Below are 26,206 nucleotides of genomic sequence, written 5' to 3' on the forward strand. Positions count from 1 at the left end.
ACCTCTCCCAGAGTTACCTTTAGTTTATTGTCCAATTTTTCCTTTACTTTCGAACATATGTTAAAGGAGCTGTATGAAACGCAAGTTGCTGTTGTAATTTACCTTGTCAGTGAAATAAATGACAGAATGCATTAAATAGCGAAGCATCTGAACCAAAATCCTTTTTACACAGAAATGGCAGCACAGAATTTTGCAGTGTTTCAACAGCATGAATTAGACTGAATTATGGTCTTGAAAGACCAATCTGCTGCCTTTTTAGACTTTTGGCAACCACTGGTGCCAGTTTTGGGAGAACATCACAGTTTCCTCCAGATGTACCTTCTTGCTGTGCTGGCAAATATACAAACGTGTAGAATCCTGAGCTCCTCAGATCTCTCAGAATATTTGAAGCGAAGAATTTGCCTCGTGCATATTTTGGTAACATAAGAGCAGTCTGCTCTTTAAAAAGAAATTAAATGTTCCACAGTGCCTTTTGCTAGTAGGACTGAATGTTTTGAAATGCTTAGAAAATGGACGTTATTACCTCTCCAACACTAACAGCATTTTCTAAATCCTCAAAAACTTGGAATATTTTTCCTTTGTGGATTTTCAATTGAAATTAGTAGATTGGTTCCAAAGCTTTTGAGAGTTGATAGTCAGAACTTTAAAATACACAGCTACTTGACTGTGCCTATTAAGCACTCCATTCAACTATTGTTGCATAAAAATAGCTGTTTACATTTCCATCATGTTTTTAGTCACCATCCATAGTATCATACAGAGCAGGAGGTCATTTAAACCAATGTGCCTGGTGCTCGCTCTTTGGAAGATCTGTCCAATTAGTTCCACATCTTTGCATTTTCCCTCTATCCCTGCAGATTTTTCCTAGTATTTGTCCAATCCCATTTTGAAAGTTGCAACTGAATCTGCTTCTCCTACTCTCTCAGGCAGCGCATTGGAGATCATAACACATTGCTATGCAAACTCATTTCCCACATGCTTCCTCTAGTTTCTGTGCTAATTCCTTTAAATCAATGGTGTGAATTTGATGGGGGCACATGTTGCTTGCTCCACCGTCACCACTCCACCCTTGAGACTGATCTGATTGGTGGCAGCCAAGAAGTTCCAGCAGTGCCAGAATGCAGTAATGGCCACCCCTGGGATTACATTGCAACAATGTCTACACTTCAAAGGTACTTCATTGGTTAGAAAATGCTTTGGGATGTTCTGTGGTCATGAAAGGTGCTATATAAATGCATGTTTTTTCTTTTTTACAATCCTGTTTATAGCATCTACAGAATTTTGTACACATTCCAAACTATATTATCTTGCAACAAAAATCTGTGCTTTTGTATATATCTTTTTATTTTCCTTTTGAATATTCTCTAAATCTCAAAACCAGAAGCCAAAGAGCTTACCAAGTAAAAGAGATGAGATTTGTGTGGCATTGGCACTTACAATTACTTAAAGTGGGTAGAATTTATTTTAATTCTTTCTTGGGATGTGAGCATCGCTGACAAGGCCAACATTTGTCATTCCTCGAGAAGGTGGTGGTTCAATTCCTAATATGTTTAGATCCAATTTTATAGAAAATTTTCATAATAGTTTTTATCTTGTACCGCTGAAGTCCATCTGGTGCAGCTACACTCACATTGCTATTTTAATGGGAATTCCAGGATTTTGATCCAGTGTTAGTGAAGGAATGGTGATATCCAAGTCAAGGTGGCGTGTGGCTTGCAGGGGAACTTGCAGGGGGTGGTGTTCTCATGCATCTGCTGTCCTTGTCCTTCTATCTCTTGTATATTGTACACACTTGATCAATTGGACCAGTGGGCCGATGAATGGCAGATGGAGTTTAATTTCGATAAATGTGAGGTGATGCATTTTGGTAGACGAATCGGGGCAGGACCTACTCAGTTAATGGTAGGGTTTTGGGGAGAGTTAGAGAGCAAAGAGATCTAGGAGTACAGGTTCATAGCTTCTTGAAAGTGGAGCCACAGGTGGACAGAGTGGTGAAGAAGGCATTCGGCATGCTTGGTTTCATTGGTCAGAACGCTGAATACAGGTGTTGGGACATCTTGTTGAAGTTGCACAAAACATTAGTACGGCCACACTTGGAACATTATGTACACCCTATTATAGATCTGATCACCCTATCATAGAAAGGATATTATTAAGCTAGAAAGAGTGCACAAAAGATTTACTAGGATGTTACCAGGACCTGATAGTTTGAGTTATAAGGAGAGGCTGGATAGACTGGGAGTGTAGGAGTCATACGGGTGATCTTATAGAGGTCTATAAAGTAATGAGGGGCATAGATCAGTTAGATTGTCAACATATTTTCCCAAAAGTAGGGGAGTTTAAAATTAGAGGGCATAGGTTTAAGGTGAGACGGGAGAGATACAAAAGGGTCCAGAGGGACAATTAGAACATAGAACATAGAAAGCCACAGCACAAACAGGCCCTTCGGCCCACAGGTTGCGCCGATCACATCCCCACCTCTAGGCCTATCTATAGCCCTCAATCCCATTAAATCCCATGTACTCATCCAGAAGTCTCTTAAAAGACCCCAACGAGTTTGCCTCCACCACCACCGACGTCAGCCGATTCCACTCACCCACCACCCTCTGAGTGAAAAACTTACCCCTGACATCTCCTCTGTACCTACCCCCCAGCACCTTAAACCTGTGACCTCTCGTAGCAACCATTTCAGCCCTTGGAAATAGCCTCTGAGAGTCTACCCTATCCAGACCTCTCAACATCTTGTAAACCTCTATCAGGTCATTCTTTCACTCAGAGGGTGGTGAGTGTCTGGAATGAGCTTCCAGAGGCAGTAGTAGAGGCGGATACAATTTTTTCTTTAAAAAGCATTTAGACAGTTACATGTGTAAGATGGGTGTAGTGGGATAGGGGCCAAATGCGGGCAATGGGGACTAGCTTAGTGGTTAAAAACTGGGTGGCATGGACAAGTTGGGCTGAAGGGCCTGTTTCCAAGCTGTAAGTCCCTATGACACTGCTTGCACTGTGTGCAGTGGTGGAGGGAGTGAATGTTTAAGGTGGTGAACGTGGTGCCAGTCAAGTGTGATGATGATGCCAATTAATATCAAGGGAAGATGGTAAGATTTTCTCTTTTTTTGGAAGTGGCCATTGCCTATCACTTAATTGTGTGGTGTGAATGTTTCTGGTCACTTATCAGCCCAACCCTGAATGTTGTCCAAGTCTTGCTGCATCTGGACATGGATTGCTTTAGTGTCTGAGGAGTCGCAAATGATACTGAAATTGTTGACTCAATTCTTAATATGTTTAGATCCAATTTTGTAGATAATTTTCATAAGCATTTTTTCTAAGTTATCAGTTTAAATTCAGCTCGTCACTAATGCACAGCCTCTGAATTATAGTAACTTTTAATTTTCTAACTGCAATAATTTTGAAGAAAGCTTCTTGTACGGATATTTCATTGTCTTGACAAATAAACATAACAACATCAAATGCAGAATTTATAGAACACCTTCAATATAGCCAAACATGTTAAGTTGCTTCATATTTGTTGGTCAGATCTGAACAGGCAAAGAAAAGCTGGAGGTATCAGTGAGCTAGCGGTCAATTATGGAGCAGGCTTCCAAAGGAGCTGGTGAAAGCAGTGGACATTGATTCATTAAAATATAAATTTAATGGATTTCTTTCGGAAAATCTAATTTTGGGCTTTGTGGATTTGAATAATTTGAGACATGACATGTGGTAAGTGTAGCGTGCTTGGAAAGCACAGGTGTTCTCCCAACAACTCCCATTATTATTATATCCTGCAACTACCAGATGGTAAAGGGGAAATTGGGGGGAGATGGCGGTGTAATGGTAATATCACTGGACCAGTGATGCAAAGGCCCAAACTAATACTCTGGGGACATGAGTTTAAGTCCCAATTTAAATTCAAGTAATAAATCTGAACTTGAAAGCTGGTCTCAGCAATAGTGACAACTATCTTCTATTTTTGTACAAGCCCATATGGTTCATTAATATCCTTACCTGGTGTGGTCTGCATGTGACTCCAGACCAGAGCAATGTAGTTGACTCTTAAATGCCCTCTGAAATGGTCAAGCAAGCCACTCAGTTCAAGAGCAATTAGGGATGAGCAACAAACGCTGGCCTTGCCAGCAACACACCCGTATCCCATGAAAGAATAAAGAAAAAAATAGATGGACCTTGGTGTATTTTCTTCGAGAAATTCCTGTGTTCCCAAAAGTGTACGGGCACCTGTGTATGTATGTTTGCATATTTTCAATATTTGATATTCAAATTGTCAGTCACTAATTAGATTATTTTCTATTTTTATTTGACAGACCACTTTGCACAAAGATGGCCAGTGCAGCTGATGATCTCATTGGGATTCCATTTCCTGACCATAGCAGTGAACTCCTTTGTAGTTTGAATGAACAGAGACAGGATGGTCTTCTCTGTGATGTTGTCCTGATAGTAAAGGATCAGGAATACAAGACCCACAGGTCAATCCTTGCTGCATGTAGCAAGTATTTCAAGACACTGTTCACCACAGACACTCTTGGAGAGCAACATAATGTTTACCAGATTGACTTTGTGACACCAGAGGCACTTGCTGCAATTTTGGAGTTTGCTTATACATCAACTCTCACTATTAGCAGCTCAAACGTTAAGGATGTTTTAAGTGCAGCACAACAGTTGGAGATCCAATGTCTTATCCAAGTATGCGTTGATATCATGGAGTCGAGTGGTAGGGTGAGCAGTGATAAAGAAGATCCAGAAAAACAAAATCCTCAAGACAATCTCCAGGAAGATTTCCAAGAATCCCCCCAACAAGGTTTTGAAGAATTTCCTGAACGAGGTCATAAAGAATTTTCTGAACAAGATCTTGAGGACTACCCTAGACAAGGTCATGAAGAATTCCACAAACAAGGTTGTGAAGAGCCTCCGCAACAAGATCTTGGAGAACCTCCTCAAGAGCGTAATGATGAATCAGAGGAAAACATCCAAAATGGTCATCACTGGAATAAGGACTATGATTTTCAGAACACTTTGACCAGCAAGCTTATAGAAAAGCAATGCACAGAACTGCCTTGTGAGTTCTTAAGCCCATTTACAGTTAACAATCCTGGTGGATGCTTGGGACCTGTACGTGATTTCTCCTTAGAGTCTCTGTTAAAAGAAAGGCTAAGTCCAAGAGGGAATTTACTGAATGGAAGAACCAACATGTCTCCACTCAGACCAGGATTCTTTCCTCCCTTTTGGAATAGAGGCTATAATGGTTTTCCTCAGCTTGTGGAACACCAAGATATGGACCAACTACCCCTTAATCTGGTAGTGAAAAAGGAAAAGATCAAAGAGGAGGCCAAGGAGGATCTGCCTTCAACTACAAGTCTTTGTGATTTTTTTAAAGGAATTATGTTAGAAAATAGCCATAATAACCTTGAAACATTAAAGGAGGAGCTAGACTTTAATTCCTATCTGAATATACTCGGCCCTTCTTACTTGGCAGCAGTTTATCCAACTTGGCCTTTGGAATATGAGAAAAAGATGAGACCCAAGGCATCTCAGCAGTGTCCTATCTGCAACAAAGTGATCCAGGGAGCAGGAAAGTTGCCACGACACATGCGAACACACACAGGGGAGAAACCATACATGTGCAATATATGTGGAGTCCGGTTTACCAGGTTAGCAATAGTTAATTTTATTGTCTTGTCCCTTGTCTTGATATGCAGCCATGCAATAATTCTATTAAATCAGCGCCGACTCACCATTCAGCACCACATGTCATCATGCATGGGATTATTATAGTGTCTTGAGCATTTATATGTGAGGATTTGGTGTTAGTGGAACTAAAAAGTCTGATCCTAAATGCTCGTCAGTTGAAACTTAGTTTCCTTAATGACGCATTTAAGATTCACATACAGTTTTTTTCTGAAGATAATCTGGAATATTCCTTTAATGTTAAATCAATACAGACAAGCTTATTGCTGGACATGGCAGGTTTTTTCCTCCCCTCAGACAAGATATTTCACTGCCTTGAGTACCTCACCTAGCAGCTTTCTTGAGATTTGATAGTACTCCTCGTAAGTGCTGTGTTGTCCAGAGCAGTGGCTTTCAACCAGTGCTGTGGCCTGCTGTGGGAATGCTTGGCTCAGAGGCCATGACTGTGGGGGAGACTATGGGCCCTGACTTTAGAAAGGGCATGTTATGTTCGAAATACCAATCCCTGCATCTCTGGCTCCTCTCCTCCCCTCCCCCCCTCTCTCTCTCCTCTGTTCTCCTCCCCTCAGTGAATGAATCCTTTCCTCAGCAGCATTACCAGCTGTGGCCATGGGTTCCATTCAGCCCAGTTTCTGATGTATGTGCCCATATATGGAGGTCAGGAAGCTCATGTTTGGGCAGCTCCAGCTTACACGACGAACCGCTGCAGTTGGTGGTCTGGGCCATTTCCCTCCACCAGATGCCGCTAATAAATTTGGAAGGACACATTTGGAATTTCTGTGTCCAGTTCCTGCCATTCACCATCACTGTGGGATCACTATCACCGGTGCTAGGCTGAGAAAGAAAACTATTGCAAGTTTCTGGTTCTGATACCCGTGCAGTGCTTCTTCTGCAAAGTTCAAATGTGTGAACATTGGATACGAACATCAACACATCCCAATATTGAAAAGGTGATGCTGTGGGACCCTGACTGGGTTATTACTTTCCTTCACTTTCTTGGAATATGTGCAGAGTTCATTTCTTCCAACCCTGCCCAGGTTTCCCCATTCACACAGTTTTGCTCTCTTCCCTGGAAAGTTGGGCCTTTTTCTAGTTTAGACCTACACTGGGGAATTTTACCAAACTCTTTTCTAATTTACATTTCTACTTCACTTGAGACTCCCACTTCGCTCCAGGAGGTGCCTTCCCTGACACCCAAAAATTGGTATATGTAGCACCGTTTTACACCTGAGAAATGGTTTAACACACAAATTCTTTGACCAAATTGTTCCAGATCATGAACAAATGGATTGTGGTGGATTTCCTAAACCATGACTAAAAGATCAAAGGTGATTTTTTAAAGCTTTCATGATGAGTTCTGGTACAGGAAAAACTAAGCTAATATTTCAATTCATCATCCTCGTCAGAATACTAAAATAGGGCCAAGCTGCCCAATGTTGAGTGGTAATGGAGGTTGAGGAAAATATTAAAAAGTAGGAAATCTTTCTTTAAAGAAGATAGAGATCAGAAAAAAAAACATTGTTTAGTGAGCAGATACCCAGAAAAATACTATGCCAATCTGCATGTTTAGAAAATGTTGGATAAATATCCATGAGTGAAAAGATTAAAGATTCTAAGGATAAAGGTGATTAAATACACCATGGCCTGCAGCTGCCAGTTAGCAATGGTTTTATTGAGCTGCCAACCCTATCATTGGTCCTAGATCCCAACACTCACAGAAGTGGGGTTCACCTCCCACTTTTCTCCCCTGTGGTGGGAATCCTTCCTTCTCCAGAAAATTCAGCCATACGCACAAAGGTTTATTCTGTTGGGAACATAGATGAATCACCTTGAAAGGTAAATGTTTAGTTCTGAATGTGCATATTAAGATTCACTTAATGTTCTGTAGACTTTCTTAATTATCTTTGGAAGGTCTGGAGAAATTTCATAGTTTTTTTAATCTTGAAATTATACTTCGAAGTAGTTGATGCCGTTGGGTTGAGTGGAATCCATGAAGTGGAAATTGTATATCCTTTGTGGAGAATATCAACTCAATGGATCTGAAGATCTTTTTATTGCCTTTTACTTTCTTAAATATTGTTTCCTCCCGATTTGAGAGACTTACCTAGGCTTTTACAAATGGTGGACATAATAAGTTTGAGGGGCAGGTAATGTTTGTGACATCTTGGCATGTTTTTAACGTACAATATTTTGTTTCAGTTGTGAAATCTTAGCATTTACGTGTACAGAACTTGATTATAAGTGGACATTAAGAAAGAGGATGTGTTGGAAATTTTGAATAGCATCAAGATAGATAAGTCGCCGGGACCGGATGGGATGTACCCCAGGGTACTATGGGAGGCGAGGGAAGAGATTGCAGAGCCTCTGGCGATGATTTTTGCGACGTCGATGGAGATGGGAGAGGTTCCGGGGGATTGGAGGATTGCGGATGTGGTTCCTATATTCAAGAAAGGGAATAGGGATAGCCCAGGAAATTACCGACCGGTGAGTCTACCCTCAGTGGTTGGTAAGTTGATGGAGAAGATCCTGAGGGACAGGATTTATGAACATTTAGAGAAGTTTAGTATGCTCAAAAGTAGTCAGCACGGCTTTGCCAAAGGCAAATCGTGCCTTACGAGCCTGGTGGAGTTCTTTGAAAATGTGACTAAACACATTGACGAAGGAAAAGCGGTAGATGTGGTTTACATGGACTTCAGCAAGGCGTTCGATAAGGTCCCCCATGCAAGACTTCTCGAGAAAGTGAGAGGCATGGGATCCAAGGGGCTGTTGCCTTGTGGATCCAGAACTGGCTTGCCTGCAGAAGGCAGAGAGTGGTTGTATATGGGTCTTTTTCTGAATGGAGGTCGGTCACCAGTGGAGTGCCCCAGGGATCTGTTCTGGGACCCTTGATGTTTGTCATTTTCATAAATGACCTGGCTGAGGAAGTGGAGGGATGGGTTGGTAAGTTTGCCGACGACACGAAGGTTGGTGGTGGTGTAGATAGGTTGGAGGGATGTCAGAAGCTGCAGTGTGACATAGATAGGATGCAAGACTGGGCGGAGAAGTGGCAGATGGACTTCAACCCAGATAAATGTGTAGTGGTCCATTTTGGCAGGTCAAATGGGATGAAGGAGTATAATATCAAGGGTAAGACTCTTAGCAGTGTAGAGGATCAGAAGGACCTTAAATCAGCCTCGCAGGTAGAGGAGGTGGTTAAGAAGGTGTATGGTGTGCTGGCCTTCATCAATCTAGGGATTGAGTTTAGGAGTCGGGAGATAATGATGCAGCTTTATAGGACCCTCGTCAGACCCCAATTGGAGTACTGTGCTCAGTTCTGGATGCCTCATTACAGGAGGGATGTGGAAATTATTGAAAGGGTGCAGAGAAGATTTACAAGGATGTTGCCTGGATTGGTTGGCATGCCTTATGAGGATAGGTTGAGGGAGCTCGGTCTTTTCTCCTTGGAGAGACGAAGGATGAGAGGTGACCTGATAGAGGTGTACAAGACGTTGAGAGGTATAGATCGGGTGGATTCTCGGAGCCTTTTTCCCAGGGCTGAAATGGCTGCTACGAGAGGACACAGGTTTAAGGTGCTGGGGAGTAGGTACAGAGGAGATGTCAGGGGTAAGTTTTTCACTCAGAGGGTGGTGGGTGAGTGGAATCGGCTGCCGTCAGTGGTGGTGGAGGCAAACTCGATAGGGTCTTTTAAGAGACTTCTGGATGAGTACGTGGGAGTTAATAGGATTGAAGGTTATAGGTAAGCCTATATATAAGCCTAGGTAGGTAGGGACATGACCGGCGCAACTTGTGGGCCAAAGGGCCTGTTTGTGCTGTATTTTTTCTATGTTCTATAAACCCTATGTCCCAAGTTAATCAATCTGAAGTTAGTTGGTGAGTGAAAACTAATGTACCTGCCCAAATGTTTGAAATGTTTAGCAGCTTCCGATGCTCGAATGTAAGCTGAGGTGATTAGGAGACCTGTGCAACGCATAATAAGAGTTCCATGTTTTGGAGAATTTATTAGAGATCAATACTCGCTGGCTCAACGAGTGGATGTTATTTTACTTACTTGGTGTTGGGTTTTTAAATAACATTTTGATTGATGGTAAAGCCTTCATGGAATGTTTAGTTCTGACTTACTGAAATGTGACAATGATCATAATGTAATTTGTAGTTTCCCATGAGTAGCAGAAATCTACAGAGATCTGAGTGATAAGTATACATGGCCCAGTTTGCAGCGGAGTGGGGATTTTTGAGCTGTTTAATGATGTACAATTACAAAACCTGGGACTTAATAAGTGCTGAATATTTTTTTTGGATCAGACTTGTGGGAATCAAATGGAAGCTTTTCTCTTTCTCAGTCTCAGGGTGTGAACACTGTTGATGACGCTGGAAGTTTATTACCCACTTGCAGTTGCATTATAACAGTTTGATACAACTGAGTGACCAAAAGCCACTTCAAAGAGTCAACTACATTGGTGTGGGAGTGAAGTCACATGTAGATAGGATGGAATAAGAATGGGATTTTCTTCTTTAAGGGATATTAATGATCAATTTGGTTTTTACAACAACCTGACAACTTTATGGTCCATTTTTTCCATATATTTTTTAAACTGAATTCAAATTCTGAAAGTTTTTGGTGGAAATTGATTTCATAATCCCTGGATTATTATTGCACGCTTCTGGATTATATGTCCAGTAACACAGGACTGGATTTAACACAGCCCTGCTGGCAGGTTTCCAGTGGATGGCTGGCCTGCTGCCAACTTGCCTGCCCTTGCACCCACCACGAATCTGCCAATGGTCCACCTACTCTTGAGCCAATTGATGCTCTCAAGTGGGCAATTAATATCAATTTATGGGCCTCAGCCTGCCACCGCCAGCATTTAACCTGGCAGGAGAAATTTGAAGAGTTTCAATTTTTTTTTATCTTGGAGTAAAGCTTTATAGATCTTTACAAATAATGCATTTCTAAACCCAAATTTGTAACATTAGATTTAATGAATTGTTTCACATAATTGGGAACATTTGAGTTGAAATCTGCTTGAGAAATCAATAGTGCATCTCAAACACACAACACAGTATTGCAGGTCTGGCAGCATCTGTGGAGAGAGAATAGAGCCAACATTTTGAGTCTGGATGACCCTTTTTCAGAACTCTAAAATGCTAACTCTATTCTCTCTCCTCAGATGCTGTCAGACCTGCTGAGTTTCTCCAGCATTTTCTGTTTTTGTTTCAGATTCCAGCATCCACAGTATTTTGCTTTTTTCATTGTATTGCAAATGACAAGTTGCATGATGTTATTAAAATCGAATGTGAAAACTTTGGAAGTGTGTTCCTTGTATTTAAAATCTGTATTGCTGGCGGTGAATTCTGCTTTGCTGCAACCATGATCTACAGTACAACCATGATAAGTCATTCAGGTGCAGTAAGAAAGGGTTTGTTGTGTCAATTGAAGTTGAACTGAATTCAGAAAATGAATGTTTATTTTGAAGTAAGTTACCATCCTGCTTTGTTACTGGGTTGAAGTGGGCTGCAGTTTGCTTTCAATAATTTACACTTGTGCTTCATATTCAATTAATATGATTCAGCGTATGATTTGGAGGGCCGAAGGGCCTGTTTCTTTGTGGTTGGGTGACGGAGAGATAAAGATTGAGTAAATATGAATAGAAGCCACTGTGTATTAATACCAAACAAAATACTAGGTTAAGAACATTGAAGCGCCTGAGCAGGAATGCTGAAGAGTGCGCATTAGGGAGAGATCTCTTTTACAGTCAACACTGTGGTATCAGCACGAGTTGGAAAAACTGTTCAGAGAGTCACACCTGAAGATCGAACTGATGCCAATGCTGTGAACTTTGATGTCTCCAGGACACCTTCTGACAAAGTTTGTTCTGAAAGAAGTTAGTTATACAAAACTCATTTAGTTTCTGTGCATTCTCATTTATCTTTCCCAGGCTATGATGCCCAAAGCAGGAGGGCCATGACACTCTTGTGTTGAAGAGAAGTTGAGTTTTATTCCAGCTTTCAAACAGGGGTTATACAGTCTTTCTGAGCAGCCAGTTAATTAGATAACTGGCTTAAACTGGTTTTCAGAAGTTTGAATCACAGAACATAAAAATTGTTAGACTAGGCCCCAATTATTTGCTATTTTTGGCATTAGTGTGAGGATAAGATATTTCACTCTAGGTGTGATTCTATTGACAAACTAGGGAGCCTTTATCAAGGAGAGGCAGTGGCATAGTGGTATTATCACTTCTAGCAATCCGGAGACCCAAGGTAATGCTCTAGGGACCCTCAAATCCCACCATGGCAGATGGGGAAATTTAAAATCAGTAAAATATCTGGAATTAAGAATCTACTGATGACCATGAAACCATTGTCGATTGTCATTTAACAAAACCCCATCTGGTTCACTAATGTCCTTTTAGGGAAGGAAACCTGCCCTCTTTACCTGGTCTGGCCTATATGTGACTCCAGACCCACAGCAACATGGTTGACTCTCAAATGCCTCTGAACAAGGGCAACTAGGGATGGACAATAAATGCTGGCCAGCCAGCGACACCCATGTCCTGTAAAATAAAATGAATAAACAAAAAAGTAAAAAAACAAGCTTTATTTAACAATACAGTTTAACTATAACAAATGAATAAGCTTAACATTTAAATAATACTTAAACATAAGATACAAATTTTAGCTGCTAACCTATCCCTATTAGTTCCAATTCAAGCAATATTCCTCTTACAGACTCAAAACCTCCCATCAAAATCAGTTATCAAACAACAGAGGCTTAAGTGCTTGTACTTCTAACTGTCCTGGAGCTTTTTGAACACCTCTGAAGAGAGAGAGATCTTTGCAGTGAGAGAGAGAGAGCCACCTTTTTTAAACACCTCTGGTCACTAACTGCTTTTGATTTTAAAAATGAAACTAAAACACTGTATTTCTGCAAATTTAGCTCGTCCCATTAATCACATGACTGTCAATCATCCTATCAAAACCCTACTCTAAAACCTCAAAGAAAACCTAAATAAACAAAAATGCACTAATTCTGTTTAAACAACTCCATCTCTAGTTAAAATCAGTCATTATCCTGCATTCTCAACATTTGAGCTGCCTGCAGCCCAGACAAATCAGCACCATATATAACACGGCTGACTTTTAAACATGCCCCTTACAAGAATCATGAAAAAAGTACGTTTCTTAAAGACACAGTTTCATCACAGTGGGACGCACCATGTGTCCTAGATAAACGATTTGCAGGAAGTGTCACCGGTTGCAGAAGTTTAAGTTCTGGGTTTCAGAAATTGAGCCGCATCTGGAACCACTGTTGTGCATCTGCGAGGCAGAGACTATGTGGATAGCATGTTTGGGGAGGTGGTCACACCACAGGTTAGCAGCAAGCAGATTAAGAGGGAATGGGTGACCACCAGGCAGTCAAAGAGATCCAGGCAGGTAGTGCAGGAGTCTCCTGACTCTACCTTGCTTGCTAATCAGTTTTCTATTTTGTATACTAATGAGGACAGTGATTCCTCAGGAGAGTGCTGCCAAAGCCATGTCTATGACACCATGGGTGGCTCAACTACACAGGAGGGGAGAATCTATAGTGCTTGGAGATTCCATAGTCGGGGGATTAGAAAGGTGTTCCTGCAACAGCAAACACGACCCCAGGATGGTGTATTGCCTCCCTTGTGCCAGGGTTGAATATGCCACAGAGTGGGTGCAGGACATCCTTCGGGGGAGGGTGAACAGCCAGAGGTTGTTGTCCATATTGGTACCAATGGTGTCTGTAGAAAGAGAGATGATTTTTCTGAAAGTAGAATTTAGGGAGCTAGGAAGGAAATTAAAAAGCAAGACCTCACGATTATTCACAGTACCATGTGCTAGTAAGCATAGGAATAGAGGATTGACCATTGAACATGTTGCTAGAGAATTGGTGTAGGAACAGGGCATCAGATTTCTGAAGCAATTGGTATTGGTTCTGGGGCAGATGGGACCAGCTGGACAGAGTTTTTTTTAATTCATTGGACATGGGCATCGCTGGCTGGCCAGCATTTATCGCCCATCCCTAGTTGCCTGAGAACAGTTGAGAGTCAATCACATTAGAATAAGTGTACACCTTAACACGACCAAAATTAATATCCTCACAGGGAGATTTGTAGTGCTGTTGGGGAGGGTTTAAACTAGCTTGTCGGGGGGAATGGGAAACAGAAGACTGGCCCAGAGTGTATTAAGTTACTAGGCGGAGTGTGAGAAAGAAAGTAACAAAGTCTAAATTGGGGTTACACTGCGTATATGTGAATGCATGGCGTATGGTAAATGAGTTACAGGCGTGGTTAGCCCTATGGAATTATGATGTTGTGGTGATAAAGAGGCCTGGCTTAAGGAAGGGCAGGACAAGGTGTTAAATATTCCTGGACACGGGAAAGATAGGAAATGAAGAAAAAGTGGAGGGGTGGTGGTATCGACTAAGGAGAGCATTGTACTGCTGGAGAAAGAAGATGTCCCAGAGGGCTTAAGCCAGTGCCAAATCTGATGCTTTGAATTCCTTTGGACTCAATTGGGGAGATTGAGAGAGGGGTCTAATGTTTGGGCAACTTAGAGTCTGTATTCATTTTGCCCAGGCTATTGCCCTGGAGGGGACACTCCAGTTACACTGCAGAGCGTTAGAACAGGAGACAGTCATTACGTGTGATAAGCCCAACTCAGCTGGCATAGAGAATGGATGCTGCAGGCTATCTCTGACTTGTAGATACACAAGCTACATGGACAAGGGTTTAGGGGTTTTAGAGTTTAGTTTACAAGGTCTTTATTTTTAATTGAAACCCAGTCCTGACTTGAGAATGTCAGGTTTACCAGTGATTAATCCCCCATTATTCTTTACTCAGTACGAACACAAGACAGCAAGGAAGGATTGAAATAACTATCTATTGCGGCTTTCAAGGTCTCACTTGACCCCACAAAAGACCTACTGTGTGTGCAACATTCCAGTAGGACACTGAAAAACCCCAACAGTCCACAGAGTAATTCGCATTTCAATAAGATGAGAATATTTTGAATCTCGGATATAGAAGAAATGGACATCCGTGCTCTGGAGCTGAGTGTTTATTATTAACACATTATATCATTGCACAATCTGTCTGTCCAGTCCCGTTTGAGTGACACATTTTGACCCACAAGATACCCATGATCAACTGATCCAATATTAGAGCCTCAGACAAATCCTGTCAATTCATAATTGCTCAGAACTACAGGTAGTTCATTGGCTGGGGAGATTCAAACTGAATTTGAATGTAAGTTAAGGTGACAGAGCTTTAGATTTATGCAAGTGTCACAGATCACGAATGCAATCAAACGCATGATTTTACATTTTTATTAGTGACTCGTTAAAACAGATCGTGGGCGTAGTTCTCCAAAAAAAAGACTTAAGCACGGTGCAATTCCCGCTTGGTCCTTTGGTCTGGTTGCAAGCAGACACCACCCTGCTCTCCTGTCCACATGTCTGTCCTTGGTCTTTTGCAATGCTCCAGAGAACCCCAACGCAAACTGGAGGGGCAGGACCTCATCTTCCGATTGGGCACTTTACAGCCTTCTGGACTGAACATTGAGTTCAACAACTTCAGAGGATGAACCCTCTCCTCCACCTTCACCTCATTTCCATTCATTTTATTCCATTTCATTTCATCTCATTCATCCATTTTATCATCCTTCTTTTTCACTTCTTCCACTTCTCCATTCCAGCTCTCCTTCTTTCCACGCCCCCCACACCCCCACCCTTCAGGGCAACTGCCACATTCCTCAGGTAGTCCTTTAACAATCTGTACCCCTGTTCTGCCATTCTCGCATTCTGATCACTTAATGGACACACTTACACCTTCTCAGCCCTCTGTAACTTCATTTACGTTCCCTTTGTCCCATTCCACCCCCCCCACCCTCATAGTATAAATCTCCACTGATTCTCTTTGCACCCTGTTCTCATGAAGAGTCATCCTGACTCGAAATGTTGGCTCTATTCTCTCCCCACAGATGCTGTTGGACCTGTTGAGATTTTTCAGCATTTTCTGTTTTTGCTGCAATTCCCACTGTCAGGTGGCACGATCCAGGTCGCATTCCTCCCTTACTCAGTCATTTTTTTGGCGGTGGGGTGATTTGTGCCATGAATGAGAGGGATGTGTCCTAAAGACGTCGGTAAAGTCTAATCCTCCGAGATCGGAGTGCCATTTTTAAAGGGCGTGATCTCAGATTAAGCTTAAAGGCGCTGTTCCCCCATCCCGCATCGTCAGCATCAAAGGCCCCCCCACATGTGCTATGGGCTCACTATAGGCCTTGCCCCCTTCAGGCCCCACCCCTTCGGCAGTGCCAACCTGGCACTGCAAGGGTGCCAGGGGGCACTACCAGGCCACCGTCCAGCCATTTCCCTGACCACTCACAAGCTACAATGGCCTCGTGGCCTCCCAGCATGGTCATCATGCCTGGTCACTGTTTCTAGAGATTATTAGTGATTCCCACTGGCTTCACATCGAGCTGGTGGCTGGGAAAATTTAAGGAGGCTGGAGTATTTGGCTTAAAGCCGAATATTTAAATTTATATTTGCATATGAAAATCTAGTTCACACTCTCGCTGGGCATGAACGAGATTATGTTGCCAGCCAGGGACAGGGAGAATCTCAAAATGAGATCTCCCTGTTGCAAATCCCGTTACAGCCCCTCTCGTGAGAGTCTCCAGCTGTAATGGGATTTGCACCAGCGCAAGAATTGCCCCCTCAAGTCTTTAAATGAATGGTTGTTATCATTAATGTATGACATCGGGTAATTCTGAAAGTTAGAATATGAAAACAAAACTAACACAGTTTGCCTTCCTGTGGTTTTACTTTGAGAGAAGCCTTTGGCGACACCTGCCTGTAATTGTGCTTATTGCAAAGATATTGTAAAGAGCTTGTCATTGAACCTTACTTTACATGTGCGAGATCCAAGTAAGGGTGCTTTCACTGCCAAATATTTCCATCTGTGGCACTGCTCAGGCTCCAGCTGGTGCTTTATTTTTATTTGTTTGGGTTGCAAGCCGCCAAATATTAGCTTCCTGTGCCACAAACTGAATTAGTCACCTTTCTTCCCCACTGCCCCATGTAGTTCTTATAACAGTTTATCTAATTTTAGAACTGTCATGTTGACTGTTTTGTCCAATGCTGTTTCCCCAAAGTTGGAATCAAACTGGGCATACATTTATATTTATTTCCTCCTTCCCAAAGGGGCAGCTTTGACTATTTGAGTATATTCAGTTTCTAGAGCCAGCTGTTGTCAATGATGTATTCCTGAACTGCAATACCAAGCCTCAGTAAAATTCACAAACAGCATTTGGTAAAGTTTGGAAAGTGCAAAATACTGAGTAACGGATCTTATCCTTTTTTAATGAACCTTTTTAGGTAATAGGTGCCAGTTTGGCTCAGTTTTGTTGGTGGGACTTTTACAAGAGGGTCAGAAGGCTGCTGGTTTGTGCCCTTTGTGGGAGTTGAGTACCTAACTTAAGTTGGCAGTCCAGTACAGCACTGAATTGGTGCTGCATTGTCAGAGATGCCGTCCTTTGAATGAAACCTTAAATTAAAATCTCTTCTGATACTTAGAGTGGTTCAAGTGGAAGTTTAGGTTTCTTTTGAACTATTCGAAGAAAAACAGGAGATTCTTTCAGTGTCTTGCCTTGTCCTGTCCTTGAGATTTTGCTCATGCAGAACACATGATTTTTGACGACAGTCCAGCAGCCTTACCTATGGGACCAGAGACAGGTCCAAGTATTTAGATCATGTTCCCTCTCGTAAAAGCAAGAAGCTCAGACTATTTACAGGATCGCCTGGTACCGATTAAAATCAAGAGGCCTAAATTTGTAACATTCATCATTGAAAATGTACTAAGAGAAATACTTTAGATGCCTGCATTCTGCAGAGCAGGGTAATGAGATGACCCATCTAGTGTCCAAAGAGAAAAGCTTTCCAGCAAGACATATTGAACAATGATTGGGGGAAGAAGCACCCCCCCACCATCACCACCCCCCCCCGCCCCCCGCGAGAAGTATCGAAAGCACTGTAGAAGCTTGTAGACAACCAGGCTGAGATACATTGAGCCGGTCAGCACAGACAATGAACTCTGTTTTAGTGCGTTATGTTTCTCTCTGTGATGTGTTATTTCCTCTGTTTTCAGACAAGACAAGCTAAAGATTCACATGCGCAAGCACACCGGGGAAAGACCTTACACATGCATTCATTGCAATGCCAGATTTGTACACAACTATGATCTAAAGAACCACCTGCGGATACACACAGGAATCCGTCCTTACCAATGCGTGCACTGCTACAAGAGCTTCACCCGCTCTGATCACCTGCACAGGCACATCAAGAGGCAGAGTTGCCGCTTGCCACGACCTCGTCGGGGCCGTAGACCCGCCGCCTGGCACTCTGCCAGCCTCCTCTACACACAGGGTGGCCCATCTCAGGGTACGCATTCCAATGAAAATGGCACCAACGTCGCACCGAGACAAGAGGATAGGTTTCCAAATGCAAGCAAGTTGGATCCAGGCAGCTCTGAAAAGCACTTTAATGGAGATGTTCGAAATTCCAAGATTTTCATGAATGAAGCAGCAACAAATGAAACAGAAAACTCCGTGGCTAACATGTTGAATGGGAACCATATCTTAGATGAAAGGGACAGAGGCATCTTTGCTTTTACCCTATCTCACAACAATACTTTCTCTCACCTACCCCAACAGTACTATTCAACAGGTAATCCATGGGCCATGCGATTTAACCCTGCTGCCTCTATTCAGGAGGCAAGTAAGTAAAGAAACAGGAGAGTGAGTTTAAAAGAAAAATGGAATTATCAACTTGCACAGAAATGCCATTCCATAGTTTGATGTGCACTTTCTGAACATGAAAATGAAACAAGATCTACACTTTGAAATTTACATGTAAAATTTGCATGTGGAAAACATCTTGACCACTGAATGATCTTGAAGTTGATCTATTATATAAAGTAAATGTATTTAAACAAAACAAAATCCAAAGAAGTTGCGTACTGTAGCCTACACAAACTTGAAACTGTCTTTCCTTCGCTGATGTTTTGTGGGAGAAGTGTTGTAATTATTTTTCTAATGTAATGTACTATTTGTGACTCCTTTCTCTTCAGTAACTCAGACGAGCTTGCCTTGACGTTAAAAGGGCCACCAACATTGGCTTGTTTATTGAGGCAAAATATCAAAGTGTTTTCAGCTGTGTATCATCGGTTAGGTTACTGATCTGTATTTGGTTTTATTTATTTAACTAAAAGTACCCCCAACTTATCAGAAATTTGTAAATGAAGGAATTGGATTATTTCTGATTATAAATGCCTAAAAGTTGATAGTTTTATTGTATTTCTACGTGTGTATAATATAATGTGCAAAGATGCTCTCCCAATTCCAATATAGGGGCAGTAGTACGCGATAATTTAAATTAATATTTAATCTCATCACTGCAATCACTGTAGAAATAAGGTAGCTTGAACTTGTATTTTTTAGAAATGTGGATAATATGAACAGGGTCAAACAGCCCTTCAAGTCTGCTCCGTAACTCAGTTAAATCATGGCTGATCTGCACCTCAACTCCACCTACCTGCCTTCTGTTCCATGTCCCTTGATATCCTTCCCCAACAAAAATCCAATGCTCTCAATCGACCAAGTGTCCATTGAGCTGGTTCCAGGTTTCCACCACCCAATGTGTGATAAGTGCTTCCTGGTTTGACTTTTAAATGCCTTTACTCTAATCTAAGTTTATTCCCCCTTGCTTTGCATTTCCCCATCAGAGGAAATAGTTTCTCCATATTAACTGAGTTGTACCCCTTCCAAACATATCTTTCCTAGGTCTATACCATTTCTATCAATTAAAAGCCCCCCCTCCCTCACAGTTTAAATCTTGTCCGATTTTCCTTGTCTTCAGCTCTGACGAAGGGTCATCCTGACTTGAAATGTTGGCTCTATTTTGGCTCCACAGATGCTGTCAGACCAGCTGAAAATTTTCAGCATTTTCTGTTTTTGTTTGATTCCAGCATCCACAGTATTTTGCTTATAGCTTTCCTGAGATTATGTTGCAAAGTATATTATAGAAGCGAGCTTAGAGCTGTTACCTCTGTGCTACGGAATTAGATTTCTCGGTTTAAAGTCTTCACTTACAGATTTTTTTATGGAAGAATGTTCTCACACACACAGCAATATGAAGCTGAATGAGACCTCATTTTACAGTTGCTGGAACTCGAACTGCGTTTTGGTCAACCCTCAATCTTTACTTATCCTCCCATGGCAATCATTTACCATCGTAGCTTAAAAGACCATTATGTCATATGTCTACCACACCCCTTCCCTTGGTTTACATTAGGTGCCATTAGCTCAGCATTCTCAAACTCGCTGTCTTGTGAGACCAATGGATAGAAGGCTATATAGTACAGTTTCAGTACAGTTTTAAGACGTAATCTATTTACAAGTACAGAAAAGGATAAACATATAGTTGTCAACCGGATAGATTTATCCATTAGGGGGTTCCAAATATATCTTAACAGATAACTATGGGATCAGTCTTATAAATGTGACTGTCGACTTGACTTTTCCAGATGCGAGCAGTTTCAGTACATTGCTGAAGCTGTCTTTTAACAGTAAAATGGAATCTTTAATACAAAATGGGATAAGAATGTAATTTCACTAAACATTCCCTAGCAGTTCACTGACCAAAACTAAATACATACTCCAGGTGGAACGTGCTCAAAGCTTTGTACAACTGAAGCTTCAATTCCTTGTTTATGCATTCCAATGCTCTTGAGATAAAGGCCAACATTCTGGTTACATTTTGATTACTTTTGTACCTGTGCACAGGCTTTCAGTGGTTTGTGCATATGGGGAACAAAATCCCTTTGCTCTTAGTCTTTCACCATTAAGAACAATTCTAACTTGTCATTCTTCAATCCAATGTGGATGACCTTGCACTGTCCACACAGAACTCTGTCATAGCTTGCCTCACTTATGAAAGTGCAATATTATCGAGGTCCCAGTGTCACAAATTCAGTTTATTCCATTGTTTACAGAAAAACTGTAGGAAATTCAAAATAAATTTAACTGGAACCATTATGACTGTTAGTGTGCATAAAATAAACATGAAGGTTTGTGTGATAACATTCATATGTGGAGATCTCACGTTGGACTAAAAAGAGGCAATTTGGCCCTTCAAATCTGTGACAAGGTTTCTTCACTTAATATACCAGGCAACCTATCATCAAATTTGTTTTCAAGAAAATTTATGAATGTTTCTTCAATTTGTGATAAAGAATTCCAATTTCCAGTCAGTCTCGGAGCAAAGGTAATTTTTGTGATAGCGTTATCCTTCACATTAATCATATCGCCTTGCAATGCTGGTGAATAGGTTCCTTGGCTGTAAGAGGAAGTGTGAAACTTGAATAGATCCCTACCCTCCCACCAATCCTTACAAAGGTGCTTTTGCACACTGAATATTACTTTCCAGCTCTGACGAAAGGTCATCCAGACGCAAAACATTGGCTCTATTCTCTCTCCATAGATACTGTCAGACCTCCTGAGATTTTCCAGCATTTTCTGTTTTTATTACTTTCCTTATGTCTTTATTCCTTCCTGCTTGCAAAAATGTTTCCCCGTACAGGACTAAATTATCAAATTATTCTGGAACTCCCTCTCTAACAGTGCTGTGGGTGTACTTGCACAACAAGGCTTGCTGTGGTTTGAGAAGCTGAGGCTAATTAGGGATGAACAATAAATGCTGGCCTTGTCAGCAATGTTCAGTTAAACTCAGACAGACGTGTATCACAGAAGTGTAAAACCTTGATCCTGGCAATAATAACTCTGTAATTATTAAAAGCTTTTCACAATGGCCATGTATTCATCTGGCCTCAGCCATGTTGCACAGTAATTCTTACAGGAAAGGTTTTGCACTCCTGTGAACATTCAAGTTAAGGTGCCCTTTTATTAATTGTGCTTGACCTCCAAGGCTTATAAATTTAGGATACTTTGGTTAAAGGTCAATACTTGTCAATATTTTAAACATTTTGTTTTGTTTAAAGCTGTTCTTTTCTTATTATTCGGCTCATGGGATGTGGGCGTCACTGTCTGGGCCAGCATTTATTGCCCATCCCTGAGGGCAGTTAAGAGTCAACCACATTTCTGTGGGTCTGGAGTCGCATGTAGGCCAGACCAGGTAAGGACGGCAGATTTCCTTCCCTCAAGGACATCAGTGAACCAGATGGGTTTTTCCGACAATCGACAATGGTTTCATGATCATCAGTAGATTCTTAATTCCAGATTTTTCAATACTGAATTAAAATTCCACCATCTGGTGTGGCAGGATTCAAATCCGGGTCCCCAGAGCATTCCCCTGGGGCTCTGGATTATTAGTCCAGCGACAATATCACTATGCCACCGCCTTCCCTCGTTGCAGTCTTGAATTCAGATTTGGCCACAGTTACTTAAATGTTTTTGAGCATAAACAGCACACAGGTGATATTGTAGACTCCACAGAATGATAAAGTCAGTACAAACTAAAGTCGTTTTCATAAGGCAGCAGGCACTTTTGCAACATTGGACTAATAGAAACGATAGTCCATGCATCGTTGCTTAAAGCGTACAACTTGATTCAAAAATTGTGAGAACATTGATAGGGAGTGATAAAGCATTTTGCCCAATGACCCTGTTTGTTTTTATTAAATCTATTCCATTTCCTCACTATGCCCCTCAGTCCCTCCTCTCTTCAGAATCTAGAAACCATCTAAATGTTGTCCACAATTTTGGGGGAGAAGATATGCCTGATTTTCCTTGTATTTCTCTAATGTTTCATTCATGTTCCCTGACCCTTTGACCCTTTACCATAATAAACAATTTTCTTGCACCCACTTTCCTCTTATCTTTAAAACGTAATTGCATTACTTTAGAGTGTCTTGTTTCCAAAGAAAAGCTGAATTCCTTAACCTTTTCTAAGATTTAAAATTAATTATAATTGGAATCATCCTCATTGCTCACCTTTACCCTCTTAAGACTCAGAAAAATAATTTGAGTCTATGCTTGTTCAAATCTCATGATGGGTATTATAATCTGTCAATCGCATTTGGATGCCTCGACTTTTCAATAGTAATGATGGCAAAACTATAAGAGCGTGAAGCTGCTCACACCACGCTCCCATTACAGCAAGGTTGGAGAATTTGGTGCCCAGCAAAATCTCCATTCACTGCAGCGGGATGGGAAAGTTCCATCAACGTGAATGGCTGTAACATTCCAGCTTATTTGCTGTTGTCACTTCACAAACTAGTAACAATGTCTGGAGTGCACACATGCAGAACTCTAGAAGTTACTGTCAGCGATTCCATGCTTCCCACAGCATACATTGTTGAAGTGCCTGTAGATGGCAATCAATTAGAAATCACTGAACTGATGAAAACCTGTTCTTTTATGCTTTGAGTCTCACTGTAAAATCCCTTGAACAGCTGCACCTTGTTGAATGAGGTATAACTATTTTTAATGGTGTAATAGGTTCATATTCCCTGCTGAACAGCCTCACTGTACCTGGAAACTAATTTTATATTTGTGAAAGATTTTTCCATTATGATAAAATGTGTTTTTAATTGTTTTTCAGAAAAATTTTATTGCTGATATTTTAGCTTCTATCTTAATTCCATTTCATTTGTTCTGCTCTTGTAATATTTTTAATTAAAAGTGAAATTTCAGTGTTTTTAACTTCCTGGTTTGCTGTCTGTGAGAATGCTTCTGTGTGATTGTCTGCTTACCCTACTTAATGACATCAGTGTTGATGCACACCTGGAGATCCCCTTGACTTTGTACCAGATTCAACCTAATGTTAAATGCTACAGGTATTACCAGATTTTTGTGGGTGACTTTCTTAGAGGTCAGTGGTGCGAGCCATTACTATGCCACTGCTTGCAAAATCCAGCCTTTAATGTCATTGGAGGAGAGGAGCTCAGCATTTAGCCAACACAACTGCAGTTCCAAATTTGAGTTCTGAAATTACCGAATAGTTTGGACAAATCATTGTAAAGTTTTACTGCCTAAACTGAATGGAGATTATTTGTATCCTTAAAGAGAAAAGGACAAGTATGCAGAGGAGAACTGTTAGAAAACACTTGTGCATACATTCTGAAACCAGTTTATTTAAGTTTCCTATTGGTAGGAGAACATAGACCATTTTTCTTCAGTTTTTCACCCTTTGTTCCTCCCTTAATGGATTATGGGTAAGATTCTCTGGCCTCCCCTTAGCGTTTTACTTGGTGGCAGGTGGTGGCACATTGTTCGCTGGAGATGGGAGCCTCTGGTCCCACCACTTTCAATGAGAATTCCCATTGAAGCCACTCCACGGCGCCGGGAAGACTGCAGCAAGGGGTGCACTGTGGGTGGGACCAGAGAAACCTGCCGGCATGAATGGCTGGAGAATTCTGGCCACATAGGTTTTTATACTAGAACTTTCTTAAATTATACAGGATTACATTTATTACACAGCACGGAAGCAGGTCATTCAGTCCATACCAATGTTTATGGGCCATTTGAGCCTCCTCTCACACACTGATAAAACACCCATAAGCAAGTACTTGACTACTATAACCTCAATTGTGCGTTTATTTGCTCAATGTTCAAATGAATGAAACAAATCCATCGCTCACACAAGGGGATACCAGTCACTATTATAGCTACAACATAGCTTCTCAACATCAATATTTGGAAGGATGAACACTCATCAGATTGTGGTTTAGGCTAGAAACAACTAGATTGTGGTATTGAACAGTAAACTGGTAAAGCTTCAGTCCTAATAACAATCTGTAGATTTACACTGATTAAATCATCACTCTGCTCCTGCAAGATCAAAAACAACAAGGATGCTATTTTTGTGCACACAGCACAAAACTGACCTTTGAAAATGATCCTCATGTCTTTTGCTACCTGAGCTTTTAGGTCTGATTTTAATTCTATGCAAAAAAAAGGGTTTTGAATGAGTTAAAATCTCTCATCCATTGACTTCTATATCACTATCAGCTTCAGAATGACTGCTGACGGATGTAGCTACAAATATCTTTGAAGATATATCAAAATAAAAGGAATTGAAGATATATTTGTCTGAATGTTCACAATGTAAAATACAAAGGACGCTGGTCAGAGAAAGGTCAAGGCTTAAAGCTCAAGCCTGTAAATGCAGTGAATTTAGATCCTTCCAGACATTACCATATCAAACATCCTTTTGTCCCAGGGAAGCAACACACACAGTCAAATACTTTGAAGATACTGGACACAGCAAGCAGTTATGAATGCTTTTCAAATGTCAGTCTGCAGAAGCAGCTAACAGCAACTCACAATTAAAGTGACGGATTTAATGCAGCCCCTTGTTGTGGGAATGGTGGTGGGGTCCCCTTAATCATGGGAGAAGCTGCACGTCAGTCTCTCCTGATTATGTTGGAGGGTGCAGGGGACTAGGCTCCCACCAATGGGATGTCAATTTAGGCTCATTAGTGAACTAATTGTCATCCATTATCCCTGAGGCCATCGCAGTTTAGTGGTGACTCGGTGATTAAATAGCTTTCCCACATCCTTTCAAGGCCACCCAGTAAATCCTGTTGGGTTTGTCTGCGGTTTTATGGACTTTACTCCCTTGGTGTACTAAACAACTCAATCCACAGCCAGGCGTCGGGAAAATGCAGGTATTTTATTGTAGGTTTTTCTGGCTTCGCACTCCAGCTCTGCTGCTCTGAGGTAGTCCCCGAACAGATCTTAAGATCCCAAGGATCACATGATTTGCTCCCTTAATGGGCTATGCACCCCACATATAACAATTTCCCCATACTAGAAAACAATAATCTAACTATTTACATACAATTACAAAATGTATTTACAGAATTAATCAGATGCAACGTAATGGAAACATCGTATAATTAATCTTACTTTTTGTATGTAATAATTACATTGACATGATCAGTCTGTTCGGGGGCCGAAGGTCCCATGGCGGTTGCCTCCTTGCAGCTGGAACCAGAATTTGCTTCATCCCTGGCGATGGTGGCTTAGGTGGAACCTCCATCAGTGCACCCTCTTCCCATATGCTCTTGGTCGCCAGTGTTTGGCCCCCACCTTTACTTCACTAGAAGGAGGAGCTCCATGCTTCTTCTCTTACCCCACTGACGCTGTCCTAAGTGTCTCTGAAATGGTTGATGAGTTCCACCCTTTGGTGTGGGGCTGCAAACAACTGGCCCACACACCATCACCAAACCAACTCATCCCAGTTTTCCACTGTATCGGACAATGACGCTATCTTGGCCATAATTGCAGCCGGAACCCACTTTTCCCCCAAAGTATAGCTTCTGACGAATACCAACTCGCCTTTCTGAAATGCCCTCATCTTGGCATGCTCGGCTCGACGGGCCATCTGTGCTTCCTGCTTTCTCTCCACCACTCTTCTTGTCTCATCCGGCCTCAGTAGGTCAAACATTGTACGGAACTACCCTACAGA

General features: G+C 41.5%; 1 protein-coding gene across 2 annotated transcripts in view; it reads left to right on the top strand.

Annotated features, from left to right (window-relative positions):
* zbtb7c (zinc finger and BTB domain containing 7C) overlaps window positions 1–23,428 on the top strand; it is a 102,671-nt gene extending 79,243 nt beyond the window's left edge. For both annotated transcript variants that reach the window (XM_078222576.1, XM_078222583.1), the window contains 2 exons: window positions 4,317–5,660; window positions 17,865–23,428. In XM_078222576.1, coding sequence (XP_078078702.1) covers window positions 4,317–5,660; window positions 17,865–18,501 — 1,981 coding nt within the window. In that variant the 3' untranslated portion in view covers window positions 18,502–23,428. The remainder of the gene's footprint in view (window positions 1–4,316; window positions 5,661–17,864) is intronic.
* The last annotated feature ends 2,778 nt before the right edge of the window (window positions 23,429–26,206 follow it).

The sequence above is a fragment of the Mustelus asterias genome, chromosome 1 (assembly GCF_964213995.1).
Source record: "Mustelus asterias chromosome 1, sMusAst1.hap1.1, whole genome shotgun sequence".
NCBI classification, from domain to species: domain Eukaryota; kingdom Metazoa; phylum Chordata; class Chondrichthyes; order Carcharhiniformes; family Triakidae; genus Mustelus; species Mustelus asterias.